At 36.0% G+C, this 14218-nt stretch overlaps 1 protein-coding gene across 8 annotated transcripts in view; it reads left to right on the top strand.

Annotated features, from left to right (window-relative positions):
* Positions 1–14218, top strand: part of KDM6A (lysine demethylase 6A) — a 201631-nt gene that overhangs the window by 55712 nt on the left and 131701 nt on the right. For all 8 annotated transcript variants that reach the window (XM_060088055.1, XM_060088054.1, XM_060088052.1 and 5 more), the window contains exon 3: positions 12549–12657. In XM_060088055.1, coding sequence (XP_059944038.1) covers positions 12549–12657 — 109 coding nt within the window. The remainder of the gene's footprint in view (positions 1–12548; positions 12658–14218) is intronic.

The raw sequence follows: 14218 nt of genomic DNA, 5'->3' as shown, positions 1-14218 counted from the left end.
TCAGTGTGTGAAAACCTTTGTTTCATACAGTTTCTCTGTTTTTTTTTTCTTTTTTTTTTTTTTGCGGTACGCAGGCCTCTCACCGTTGTGGCCTCTCCTGTTGTGGAGCACAGGCTCCGGACGCGCAGTCTCAGCGGCCATGGCTCACGGGCTCAGCCGCTCCGCGGCATGTAGGATCTTCCCGGACCGGGGCACGAACCCGTGTCCCCTGCATCGGCAGGCGGACTCTCAACCACTGCGCCACCAGGGAAGCCCCATCTCTGGTTTTTTAGTCAATGTCATTCAGGAATAAATTTGGTCTGTTTCACTGCATCTTGGTGGGAAGCAGAAATTCAAAGACTTAAGAAATTAAATCTCAAAATTCTGTATAGAATGGAAGATTGAGGTGTCAAGAAGTGTGTCATTCCAGTAATTCAAGTGTGTGTCTTGTGTGGAGAAGCTAGATTTTAGGTTTCTCCTGAGATAAGTGGGCTGGTATTTATTTCACTGATTTAAAATAGAAATTTGAATATGAGCTTATTAGAGACTTAAACTAAATTGAAATAGTATTTTGGACAGACAGTTTTCATACTTTATATGAAAATATTTTAAGTGAGTATTTAGTGTTAAGAGAGCTTTCTTTTAAATTCAGATTTTTGGTAAAATATTCTTTCAGGATTGGTTTTTCAGATGAACTTTTTAGTGGAGCAGATTGTTAAAAGAGCCACTAATTATGGAAAATACTTGAATTTGCTTAACCTTTTATTAGTTTTACTCTTTCAATTCCTGAGTCAAAAAGCCTTTCGAGTCATTGGAAAAATTTGTACTTATGATAGGATAGAGCAGGGTTATCTTCTAGTGGTTTAGTAGACATGAGCCCTTATAACTTATCTAAGGTGTGGGTAATGTACCTGTTTGCCCCTTGATCTTTATTAATCAGCAAATAATTTGGTTGTGTTTTGTGTTTTGTTTTATTGCTCATTCTTTGATTTTGTGGATCATAGTGGCAGATCAAGTTTCCCCCAGTATTTTTTTTTTACATTGAGTGTTTTTTCTTACTGATTCTTAGGAGTTTTGTATATTCTGAATATGAATGGTTTGTTACTGTATGTGCTGAAGGTATATTTTCCCAGTTTGTGACTTGCCTTTATATTTGTCAGTTTTGTTCTATTTTGATAAACCTGAAGTCCCAAACATTGATGTAGTTGAATTAACCTTTTCCCCCCATGACTTGCATTGTTTTGTTCTATTTTTGAAGAATTCCTACCCTATCCTTTTGTCCAAAACATTTTGCTATGCTTTTCTTCTTAAGTTTTACCTTTTATTTAGGTCTTTAATCCATTTGAAATAGGTTTTTGTATGTGTAGATGTAGGAGTCTAGTGTTTGCTTTTTTTCCTTCTTTTTCCCGTTAGAAATAACGTATCGGCTCGCCACCTTTATTTGGTTAGGTTATAGTTGGCCCTTTTTTGTGTGTGTGTGGTATGCGGGCCTCTCACTGCTGTGGCTTCTCCCGTTGCGGAGCACAGGCTCCGGACGCTCAGGCTCAGCGGCCATGGCTCACAGGCCCAGCCGCTCCGCGGCATGTGGGATCTTCCCAGACCAGGGCACGAACCCGTGTCCCCTGCATCGGCAGGCGGACTCTCAACCACTGCGCCACCAGGGAAGCCCAATATAGTTTGCCCATTTTTGTGCACGTTTCCATACATATGAAGGTGTGTTTCTGAGCTCCTTATTCGGTTACTAAATATTTGTATTAATGCGCCAGTTCTCTTTATTTCTGAATCTTTATTGTAATTCATGGTAACTGGTACTGTGCCAACTTTCTTTTGGTTATACTTGTGTAGTATTTCTAAATCTTTTTTTATATTTTAGATGTGTCTAATAAATTGTATAAATCTGGGCTTAAAAATCTATTGATAGCCTTTTTTCTTACGTAGCATACTTATTCCATTTATATTTGTTGTGATTAATTGCATTAAACAATATTCATTTTAACATATCTACATATTGATCATCTTCTTTGCTCGGCTTTTTTTCCCCTCTCTATATGTAGTGACTTTTTGAATATGAAGAATTTATTTTCCTTGGAGCTGTAGAAATTCTTTTAGGCCACGAATGTGATAGTAGTATGCTTCAGTTTGGCCTTTACTTTGGATTGCTATTAGTTGAGGACTGTGTATAAATTCTTGCCTGAAGTTTGTTTTACCCAGGTCAAGTGAATTCAGACTTTTGGTTACAAATACTCAGGAGATTTTCTTCTTCAATCATTGCCATTATGGGACAGGCAATTTTCCTTGTCCTTCAAGACCAGTTTTAAAATAAAATTAAAAAAATTGTTTTGTTACCGTATTTTTAGTTATATTGAGGTTGAAGGTCTAGCCCATTGAGGTCTCAGTGTTATGAGGAGGGTGTCTTATTTGACTGCTCTTCTTGGGTAGCCCCTAGGCTTTGTGTTCTATCCCTGAATGAGACCTCTAAACCCATCACTCAGGTTTACACAGACTTTCAAAATGTCCTCAGTGCAAAAAGTTGCTTCAGGACTCTCTCTACCTCTGCCTCTCTTAAGTCTCCCCCTTCCCCCAGCCCAGTCTTCCTAACTTTCTCATTTGGTCAAGTTCATAGTAAGAACCTTGTGTAAGTCCCACTGCCACCATGTTTTGTCTGACATTTTTAGTTTTCAGCAGACTGGTTGTCCAGGTTGCCTGAAGTGGGAGTGCTTCCTAATTCTTTTCATTTTATGGCACATATGGAAGAATGATCATTTGTACTAATTACTGGGAGAAACTATTGAAGGCACTTAAGGTACAATCAATGAACAGGTTGATAGTTCATGAAAGTAGTAACTTTAGCCAATAAATATTTGGAAAAAAGTAATTAAAGAACTGAAAAAGATCACTGCTGGTGGAACATTATATTGGTTCATTTTTGCTAGTGGCACTGTCAAAAGCTTAAATTGTGCCTCCCATTTAACTGTGAGGAAGTTAACTTGAAGAAATATAAATTGGCCAAATTACGTTCATTGGGTAATAGTAATAGTAAAAACTTGGTGAACAACCAGATACTCTTCAGTAGAAACTAATTATGGTTTAACCATTATTAAAATGATTTGCAGATGTTAATTTTGATGTAGATCTGTATACTTTGATATGGTAAGCAGTTAATGATATATAGAATGAAGGAAATAGTTTATAAACTGCATACAAAGATTTGTACTATTTGTTTATATAGTCGTCCCTCAATATCCAAGGGGGATTGGTCCCAGGACCCCTACGTACACCAAAATCCACAGATGGTCAATTCCTTTATATAAAATGGCATAGTACAGTTGGCCCTTATGTCAGCAAGTTCTGTATCCATGGGTATGGAGGGCCAACTCTGCATAGAGAAAAGTCTGGAAGAGTATATTCAGATCGATTAAAACTTTTTTTTTTTTTTAAAGCACTACCTTTGGGAAGGGGCCTTTACTGTGTTGCAGTTTTCCTAGTTTTAGGATCGTTCATTTAATAAATAAATTCTAATTGCCTACTACGCATTAGAAGTTGTAGAATTCAAAGTAGATTATTTTCAGTGGAGCTCATGGTCATAAATGTGATGTCCCACTCCCACCCCCCCACAGTGAAGTGCTTACTCCTTCCTTTTTTGTGCGTTTATCATTTTAGAAATGTGTATAAGGCAAATGAATGCATAATTTGCTGATAAAGATACTAAAGCAAGCATCCATGTTATAGCAGGCATAATAATATTTTCCAAACTTGATCAAGATTTCGTCTACATAATCTTGTTGTATTGATAGATAGCTTTCTTCCTGTGTATTTTGGGTACTCTGAATTAAATGTGTACAGCTGAAGTGATTGGGAGAATGATTGCTTGTAAGATTGTCTGTCTACCTCTAGACAAAAGACTGGAGTAGCAAGCAAATGAAGTAAAAAACATGGGAAGTAAAGCCTACTGCTTTATATGGGAAATCACAGGATTATTCTGGGCTTTATTCACAGAGATCATTCTGCTGAAATTTTATCTCATACTCTCCTTGCCTCCAAATTTGAAATGTACATTCTTTTAAAGATTATCCAAGACTTAATTCACATGTTTATAAATAATGTACTTTAGTGTAACTGCGCATTGTTATATTTAGCATGATACAGAAAAAATATTTGGAAAATAACTTGGCTGTTTTGACACAACAGCTTTTTAAAAATTTCATGTTGGGGGAATTCCCTGGAGGTCCAGTGGTTAGGACTCTGAGCTTCCACTGCAGGGGGCATGGGTTCGATCCTTGGTTGGGGAACTAAGATATCCTGCAAGCCGCGCGCCATGGCCAAAAATCAATCAGTACAATAAAATAAAAATTTCATGTTGGTCCTGGGCATGTATACGTGCATGTGTAGTAATGTAGGATTCACTAGTTCATTTGGTTGCATGCGTCAACAATAAAGGTTTTAGAGTTAGTAGTAAACTAGCAACTTGCTGATGGTTGAGAGAGTACAGCCTAGTTTGCTTTGTTGCAGCTCTATTTGGCATTCTGTGCCAGTTATACTAAAGAGAGAAAATAATAACACTAGGTGAACTAAGGAGATTCAGAAGATACAAAGAAATAGGGTGAAACCATTTAACATTTTCCAGGTAATCCACCACATTTTGTTTGAACTGGTATATTATCATTTATATATATGGGCAGTAGTGTTTTTCTGCCACAGGTGGCTTTTGAATATGGGAATTTGATTTTTTGTTTTGTTGTTGATTTTTTTTTAATGTGTGTGTCTTTTTGGGGGGGAGGGGATAATGATGATTGCTTTTTGTATGATTTAAAATAAAACAAGGTGAGAAAACATGGTAAAGAACTTAGGCTAAATCTTCCTTGTGGGATGGTGGGAACAGGAACTGGCGGCCTTATGTGTTGCTTTTGTGTTTGGTGTAGAGGTAGAGTTGTGGAAGGAGCTGTGTGTTGGAGCGTAAGAGGAAGAGCTGCTTATGGAGGTCCTCATTCTTGCAAATGACTTTAAGTCCCTAGGCATGGCCTGAGTTGCACACCTTACTGCTCAGAGGCTCTACAGCCATACTGTTTGAAGCCACCCCTGCTAGTTAGTAGCTCTGTGACCTTGAACACAGGATTTACGTTGTCTGTGCCTCAGTTTTCTTATCTGTGAAGTAGGGTCTCCCTATCTCATAGAGTAATTGTGAGGATTAAATTAATAAGTATATGTGAAGTGCTTAGAATAGTGCCTGGTACGCATCAAGAGCTCAGATATTAGCTGTCAGCACTTGAATTACGAAATTATCTAGTTTGATTTCAATAGTGTAGTTCTGTGAGAACCTTTTGCAATAGCAAAGCATTTTCAATAGTTTATTTGAAAAGAATGGTACTTAAGGTGCTAGTTTCTTGAATGATGCTGATTTACTTGTTAGCGTCCAGCATATCCACTGAATGCAGAGCCCAGAGAGTCTGAGAAATCCAGGATCCATGCTGATATGCTTAAATTTTGTTAACTGACTTTGTTGTGATGCAAAAGATGTATATTAGTTGAAAAGTGGAGTGAGGGAGATAGGGTAGAGTAACAGATGTATAAGTTCTTGTATCTTCTCTAAAATGTTACGTGTGGGTGACAGTTAATTAGATTTTTTTTAAATTTCCCTTTATCCTGTTGGTATGCATTAATGATTATTTCATTAGGCTGCTTTTTTGTTTGTTTGTTTGATTTAAATGAGGAAAGAGGGCTGCATACTCATGTATATCTTAATAAGAATTCTCAGAGGCAATCAGTTCTGGGCTGCCCTGGAACTCTACTAGGAACTAGGAACTTGGGCTCTGTTTTCCTACTCTCCACCCCCAGCTTGTGACTTCTACCATCTGGCTGATTTTCAGCTAGGGGGAGGAGGGGTTGAAGCAGAGCATGTCCTTTCCTTATATCCCATTGGCCAGAACTTAATCACCAGGCCACACCCACAAGGATGGCTGGGGATCCCAGTATTTATTCTGTGTCAGCATATGTCTAATTCAATTTAGGGATTCTATGAACAGAGAAGAAGAGGAGAAAGGATATCAGGGACTCCTATAATCTGAAGCAAGTTACAGAACAGTGTTTATATAAATATGTAAATATTAGTACTAAGGTGGGAAAAATATACGTGCTTGCACCTGCACAAAATAATCTTGAATATAGTAAGAATTTTTTACATTTGTTGCATCTGGGAAAGGGGACTGGGTGGCTGGGGTTAGGATTGGGAGAGAGACTTCACTACATACCCTTTAGAACTGGTGATGTGTAAATTTTAACTTTTCAAAAATAGTAAATGAAATTAAAAAGAGAAGAAAGGGAAGTCTGATATAAAAGTTCAGGAATGGATGTCATTAAGAATCAATAATATTATCATTTTAAGCGTGTAACCCTTCATTAAAAAATGGTGTGTTGAAATTTCAAAAAATGGTTTAGACTCAGGTACTTTCAACCCTTTCAGATTCCTAAGGTATTTTAAAAACAGGCAAAGGCATTGGGAGTGCCTGGAAAGGGGAAGATTTCTGATTTAGGAGGCATATTTCTGGGAAGGATATCAGCTTTAGTGATGCACACATTTTTATGGTTTTGAGGGAGGAGGTCAAGATAGTATGTTTATTTAGAAATTGTGGAAATTCAAAGTGAATAAAATGTAATCATGGAATCAAGTCAGGAGAGATCCATCCACATATACACGTGTGTGTTTGTGTGTGGTTATGTATTATATATAATATTACACATTGTGTGCTTATATCCGAGAAGCTCAAGGAATCTTTAAAAAATGCAGCTCAGAATTGTATCCAAAGTAAGAACTCTCCTTTTTACCCCCCACTAAGATACCTTAGTAGTTTATGCTTTAATTCTTTGATATGAGCCAAAGAAAGATGGCCCATTTAATTTTTGGCATATTTAAGTTTTTCTCCTTTCTGATTGAACTGAATTAAACTTGTTTGTAAATTATACCCATTCACTGGTCTGATGTCTGGAACTACCCAAAGTGCAATTAATCTTCTCTCCTAAGTGACAGCTTCTTAACTATTTGAGTAAAGCTAAAGCATCCCTGATGATTCTCCTCAACTAAACTCAGTTAAAATCATTTTCACATGATAGTTTTTCCATCTTTCACCAAACGTGTAACCTTTTTTATGTTACCACCTGTTAAAATGTGGCACTCAGAACTAAAGATAATTTTGGAGATCTGGTCAGAGCAGACCTTGGTGAGCTGATTATTGGTGTTGATTTGTGTAATATACTTCATTAATTTGGACCATGAATACATTTTTAGTAGCCCTATTTCATGGATGACATGTTGACCTGCAGTCTGCTTCAATCCCTAGTCAGCTGCTAAACCATCTTTTATGTCTGTGGCTGTTTTTAGGAATTATGGGCAGGACTTAGGAATTATGGGTAGGACTGCATGCTTGCTTTTATTATATTCAACCTAAAAGTTTGGTTCATTTAAAATATCAGTGATTTATATCTTAATGGAAATGAGTTTAAATAACTAATAAGATTAATCCATAGCATCCTGACTTGCAGCTCCTAAGAAATGGAAGTTTAGGACAAAGAAGAGAGGGTTATTCGAGAACCTAAAATAATAACATGACATTGCTTCATTAATTCAAGAAATGTATATTAAGCCCCTATCATGTGATCATGGGTTGGGATATAGCCCTTCCCCTGACGGAGCTTACAGGTGAGGGAGGCAGTAAGCATCTGGGAACCTGATAGAAGAGGAAGGGCTTCAGAATGGGAGCCACCAAACTAGGACTGTGTTGAGATTCTGTCTCTGGGCATTCATAGCAGGCATTACAAAGAAAGAAAGAAAGAGAAAAAAAGGAAACCATTTGGGGTATTTAAATCTACATTAGTTTTCTCTACCATTTGTATATCACCCAACTACTTCAGCTAATCTTTCAAATTGGAAAAAACCCCACACTTGTTTAGATGTTGCCTATACTTAACAATTCTAAAATAGTAACAACTCATATTTTAGCTAGGGATTGACCAAGTTTATCATAAAAGACTTTAATGCTTAACATAAAAAAAACCAAATTATTTACACGTCTGTGTTTATGAGCAGTAATCTGTCAAGGTTTAGAAATAGCGGGTAATGATAATATTACTATTCTGAGAAAACTGTTTTTTCAAATAATAAAAACAAAGCAGCTACCGAGCACAAATTATATTGAACATTGTGGAAAATGGCACTGTAATGGGAGGAAGACATCCAGTCTCTCTATGTAGCTGGGAGAATCTTTACTCTCCTTTGATTCTAGTATTTAATGATTAACTGTTTTATTTCCCTTCTAAATGTTTTTTTTTTTTCAAGTAGGTTGTAACGATTATAGATGTGTAAGCCACTAACTATAAACAACTATAGGATTTTAAAGTGATTTTTGTGGAAGGTCTTGCTCATCCCCAGTGCAAGATATACCATTATTTTTATAGGTTTTTCATTTATAAAAATAAGAAATTTTGCTTTCTTAATATTTAGCATGTGGGTTGAATATTCGTTGTTTTTAAGCTTTAAAAATTACCTAGTCTACACTGTTCATTTGCCATATGTCTATATAAATTTAAACACAAATTTAATGAAATAATTTAAAAATTCAGTTGTGTTGCACTAGCCATGTTTCAAGTGCTCAATAGCCACATATATCTAGTATATTGGGCAGCACAGATTATAGAACATTTTTGTCATTGCAGAACGTGCTCTGTTGAATGATGATGATCTAGTACAAATGATTTTCGTTCACATTTCTGACTATCCTTACACTAAAGGCAGTATGAATCCTGGAGGAAAACATAATAATTTTTAAGTTTAATTATGAAAAATTGTAAAATGAACAAAATAAAAAGTTTCCATATGGCTGGACTATAGACTTTCTATTTTTATCATTTGTTTTATATTCTAGTTGTTTTTCTCTGCATATGTGTACAAAACCATACTTATCCTATATGGCGATGATTTTATTTGTGCACATTTAAAATGAAAAAAGAAAAAGCAAGAATATAAAAGTAAACCTTCTAGAATGTTAATTTGATACAGCCACTATGGAGAACAGTATGGAGGTTCCTTAAAAAACTAAAAATGAAACTGCCGTATGACCCAGCAATCCCACTACGGGGCATATACCCTGAGAAAACCATAATTCAAAAAGAGTCATGTAGGGCTTCCCTGGTGGCACAGTGGATAAGAATCTGTCTGCCAATCCAGGGGACACTGGTTTGATCCCTGGTCCCGGAAGATCCCACATACCGTGGAGCAGCTAAGCCCGTGCGCCACCACTACAACTACTGAAGCCTGTACGCCTAGAGCCCGTGCTCCACAACAAGAGAAGCCACCCCAATGAGAAGTCTGTGCACCATGTTGAAGAGTAGCCCCTGCTTGCCGCAACTAGAGAAAGCCTGAGCGCAGCAACGAAGACCCAACACAGCCAAAAATAAATAAAAAACTAAAAAAAAAAGTCATGTACCACAGTGTTTATTGCAGCTCTATTTACAATAGCCAGAACGTGGAAGCAACCTACGTGTCCATCAACAGATGAATGGATAAAGAAGATGTGGCACATATATACAATGGAATATTACTCAGCCATAAAAAGAAACGAAATTGAGTTATTTGGAGTGAGGTGGATGGACCTAGAGACGGTCATACAGAGTGAAGTAAGTCAGAAAGAGAAAAACAAATACCGTATGCTAACACATATATATGGAATCTTAAAAAAAAAAAAGGTTCTGAAGAACCTATGGGCAGGACAGGAATAAAGACGCAGACATAGAGAACGGACTTGAGGACACGGGGAAGGGGAAGGGGGAAGGGTAAGCTGGGACGAAGTGAGAGAGTGGCATGGACATATATATACTACCAAATGTAAAATAGATAGCTAGTGGGAAGCAGCCACATAGCACAGGGAGATCAGCTCGGTGCTTTGTGTCCACCTAGAGGAGTGGGATACGGAGGGTGGGAGGGAGACGCAAGAGGGAGGAGGTAAAGGGATATATGTTTCTGTATAGCTGATTCACTTTGTTATACAGCAGAAACTAACACACCATGTAAAGCAATTATACTCCAATAAAGATGTTAAAAAAAAAGTAACCCTTTTAACAAGAAATATTTTTGCTTTATAGAAGTTTGCCTGAACTTTGTTCTAAATCTAAACTGACTACATATCATCTATGTTTAAAACTAGCCTTTTAATGAAACTCATTACTATAAAAACACTGTTTCATTCTAGGTTATTTTATGAGTTAGTAGTATTGGAAAATTGCCCCATTTATTTATTTTCCTTTAAATGCTTTTAAAAAATTGTTAGTATTTGCCTGTATCTAATATCAGGGCTTATCTCAAACACTTCAAATAAATTCATGAAGTTCCACCATGAAATGGTGACACAGGGTGCTTGGAACGTTTATTCTGCCTTTTTGCTCATCTTCATTTTGTTTGGTATTTGGCTCTGTCATCGTCATTTTTGACCACTAACATTAGTTGGTAGGTTTAGGTACATGCTGGCCTTGTTGGAAATTACTATGAATCTGTTGATTGAGTCTGAGTGTCCGTTCTGATTTTTGCCTGGTGTTGTGTTTCGTGATGATCAGAGTTGTGTATAGTACTCACTTTAGATGTGTTCCTTTTTTTAATGGAATGTGGAAGATAGGTAATAGATGATCATGGTAGTGGCATCAATGTTTGGTGATAAGAGGAAGTATAGGATGTTGCCATCTTTTTGCTTAGATTATTAAAGAAAATTTATTCGTGTTTGTATCTTGAAATCTTTTTCACCATGAAACTATATTTGCTTGTAAATTTAATGCTAATCAGCCATGAGAAATTATCAGAGAGCAGTAGCAAAAGTTTCTAAATATCTAACTAAGAGTTTAAAAAACAAAGACAATAACTAGCTTTTTTACAATGCCATTATTAGCTTTAAAAAGTCATTTTATTTAGTGTAAAAATTAATAATTGTCATACTGTAGCCCAATAGTTTTATGAATTTCAGTGATATTAAAAATCACTGAAATAAATTATATTTTTGTACTCTAACCATCTGCCAGATAGGATTATATATGACTTAAATAAAGAGGATCTTGAAATTTCATGCCTCCAAATTATAGTAATTTCTGAGATGTCAGTGTAGCATTCAGGCTCTTTTAATTATAAGGAAGCAGAATGATAAGTTTTCAGTGATTGTGATTTGGTATATATGCACATTTAGATAGTTAAGAGTGGAATAAGAACTGAAGACAGTCCCTTTTAATAAATGTTAGACTTTAAGGATGGTAAAATCATCCCAAAATTCGCCTTGTTTAGGATGGCTTCTCCAAACTTGATAAGTATTTATGTATGTGCTTTGTTTGGATAGGTAAATTTTAAATTTTGAAACTCTTCATCAAAGGCTCTGTATTTTACAGGAGAGGAAAAATTAAGGCATTTTGAGTGGGTACCATGCCCCACATCACACTTTCTTATCCCATCAAAAGCTCTTGAAGCGGTGGTGAAAGGATTTTTTGATAATGGAAACTATTTTTTATGGACACCAAACCTGAGAGTGTACTCAGACATTTGAGAAATCATACACATTTTTTTCTTCAGTGACTCCAGGACACAATAAAGCCTAACAACATTGTAGTGTAGATTGTTAGGGAAGTTTTGACAAAATTATTGGGGTGCTTGAAACAATCCTGGAAGAGTTGGAGCTTTTTATCTTAACCTAAGTAGAAGGTAGAGAAACAATTATTAAGTACCTATGGAGTGCTAAGCACTGTGATAAACCCTTAGAGAAGTTTTCTAGTTTTAATCCTTTAATCAGCCCTTTGAGTGTTATTAAAACTGAGAATCAGAGACGATAAGTTCCCCAGGATCTCCTGTAGCTAATGATGACTGGAATTTGTCAGACTCCAGAATCCTGTTCTTTCCATCATTCATTTTTTCCCCCCTGCACTCTTCTGGATTACAAGAAAAGAATGATATCCTTAAAATACTGTTACTTTTTTTCTTCAGGGAACAAACTGAGAGTGAGTGCATATGCATGTATTGGAATGGGGGTAAAATTAGGAATAGAGTTAGAGTTGGTGGGTATGACGTGTATCATAAGAAGATAATTGAAAGACAATTGAAAGTTTATGGTAGTTTAAGCGGGTAGAGGTGATGGTAAAAAGTAGCTCTTCAGTATAAATCGTAGTTATTATTACTCTGGAGATTCTGTGAATTCTCATGTGATTCAATAAAGTTCTTCCCATTTGTGGAAAAGATTGATATATTTGTTTATGTCAACATGGACCACAGTAAAAATTAAGATTTACAGCTAATGAATAAAGTTATTAAAGTGTTCCTACATTATCTTATTTGGCAAGTATTTCCTTTTTATAAGTAGGAAAAGCACTTACGCCATAATTAGTGGTTCTTTTAATAAATAGGTATTTTAGAAGAATGCTGCATTGGCTATATCTGAGGAAGTAAAATATATTGATTTCTTGGGTGATTGAATGGAGGATTATATGCATTATCTCAGGAAGGAAATGTATTTTAGGGTTTTGTCTTTTTCTTAAATGTTTGTATTTTTTATTTCTAGGCTGTTCGCTGCTACGAATCTCTAATCTTAAAAGCTGAAGGAAAAGTGGAGTCTGATTTCTTTTGTCAATTAGGTCACTTCAACCTCTTATTGGAAGATTATCCAAAAGGTAATTTTTTCCCCTTGTTAATTACTGTTTGATTTATATATGTATTCAAAATAACTGTAATTGTACTCTATCGGAGGTATTACCATTTTTACTTCTAAGAAATTATAAGCTTGTGAACATCCTAAAAACAATGAGAAAAGTGGAGTAGATGGAAATGGGAAAAGTTCACATGACTCCATGTAAATCAGCAGTAAGTTGACCATTCAGCTAAACTGATAACCACCTACATGTGTACCACTGTTTTGTTCTGCCTTGTGAAAAATTCCTGCTTTTTTAAAGGCTCAACTATAGTAGAAAGTGAGCCATTGATGGACACTTTGGAAAAGTAACACAAACTCAGCATTTCTCTTCTTTATCCTTTAACTTCCATTTTAGCTAGAAAATATTTGAATGAAAACCTGATCTGTAGCCATGTTATTGTAAAGGTAAGTAACATAGAGAGATGATCACACATGAGCTTGAGCGTTGGATAAAGCATTTTTTTATTCATTTGAAAAGTTTTTCCTGTCAGAAATAAGTGAGTTAAATTATTGAAGGTAGCCCCCCAAGATGTGTCCTTTTTATGGTACCAAGCTGCTGACCCAGGCCATTACTCACTTAGGAAGTTAAAAGCACCCCCCAAACACCACACCCCTCAATACCAAAGGCAAAGAAAAACTATATTCTTATATTCAATAACATTTTTAACCTTTTGATGATAGTAAACATTTTAATGTGGAGTGGATAGACTTATGCTGTTTTCCACAAATGTATTTAGGTGGGCTGAACAACTGAAAGGTTGTTCAGGGCTAGAGTGAAGGATTGTTCGTGTTTAATTATGTTAGGTCAAGTGAATACTTTCCTAATGAAAATACAATTTTACTTTGAGACAGGTATGCTGTGGGGTTTGAAATTAGGCTTATTCCCCAGCTCATCTCTGTGGTTCAGCTGCATTACTTTTAACAGATTATATAAACATCCCTGAGCTTCTATCTGTAATCTGTAAAACGAGGGGAGGATGTGGTAGCTGCTCAGGGGTTTTGGGATTCCTGTGTGAAACTGGTTAGTACTTAGCAAAGTGACTTCAGGGTAATAGGTATTGATAATTATTTAACAATCTATTAGATACTTTAATTAAAACAGTAACTTATTTAAAGGAAAGCATTATACAAAAGAAATAATACAGAGTTCTGCACAATCTGATTTTTCAATGTTGCACCTTTTATTTGGAGAGCGCACTAGTTTAAGAGCATATAAACAGAGACCCAGACTTGAAAATTAGGTTTGCATATGTGGCTGTATGTCCTTACTGCTTAGTGGTCATTTAAAATAAATGAAAAATATATATATATAAGCTTTTAAAACTTTATTAGTATATGAATTTAGCTACATTTTCCATTTATAAAATGTTTGGCTGTGAAGGTAATGAAGAATCCAGGGATATTTGTTTTGGAGGTATTTTTTTATTTTTTGGAAGGTGTGGTAGGGGGCATGTGGCAACTAGACAATGTTGGCAAATTAGCTGGTAGGAGTAATCTAGAAAGATGGGAGAAGAGAGGGATAACCCAAGGATTTAAGTCCT

This window comes from Mesoplodon densirostris, chromosome X (genome assembly GCF_025265405.1).
Source record: "Mesoplodon densirostris isolate mMesDen1 chromosome X, mMesDen1 primary haplotype, whole genome shotgun sequence".
NCBI classification, from domain to species: domain Eukaryota; kingdom Metazoa; phylum Chordata; class Mammalia; order Artiodactyla; family Ziphiidae; genus Mesoplodon; species Mesoplodon densirostris.
The sequence above is the reverse complement of the archived record's forward strand: the minus strand, read 5'-3'. Positions and strand labels throughout refer to the sequence as shown.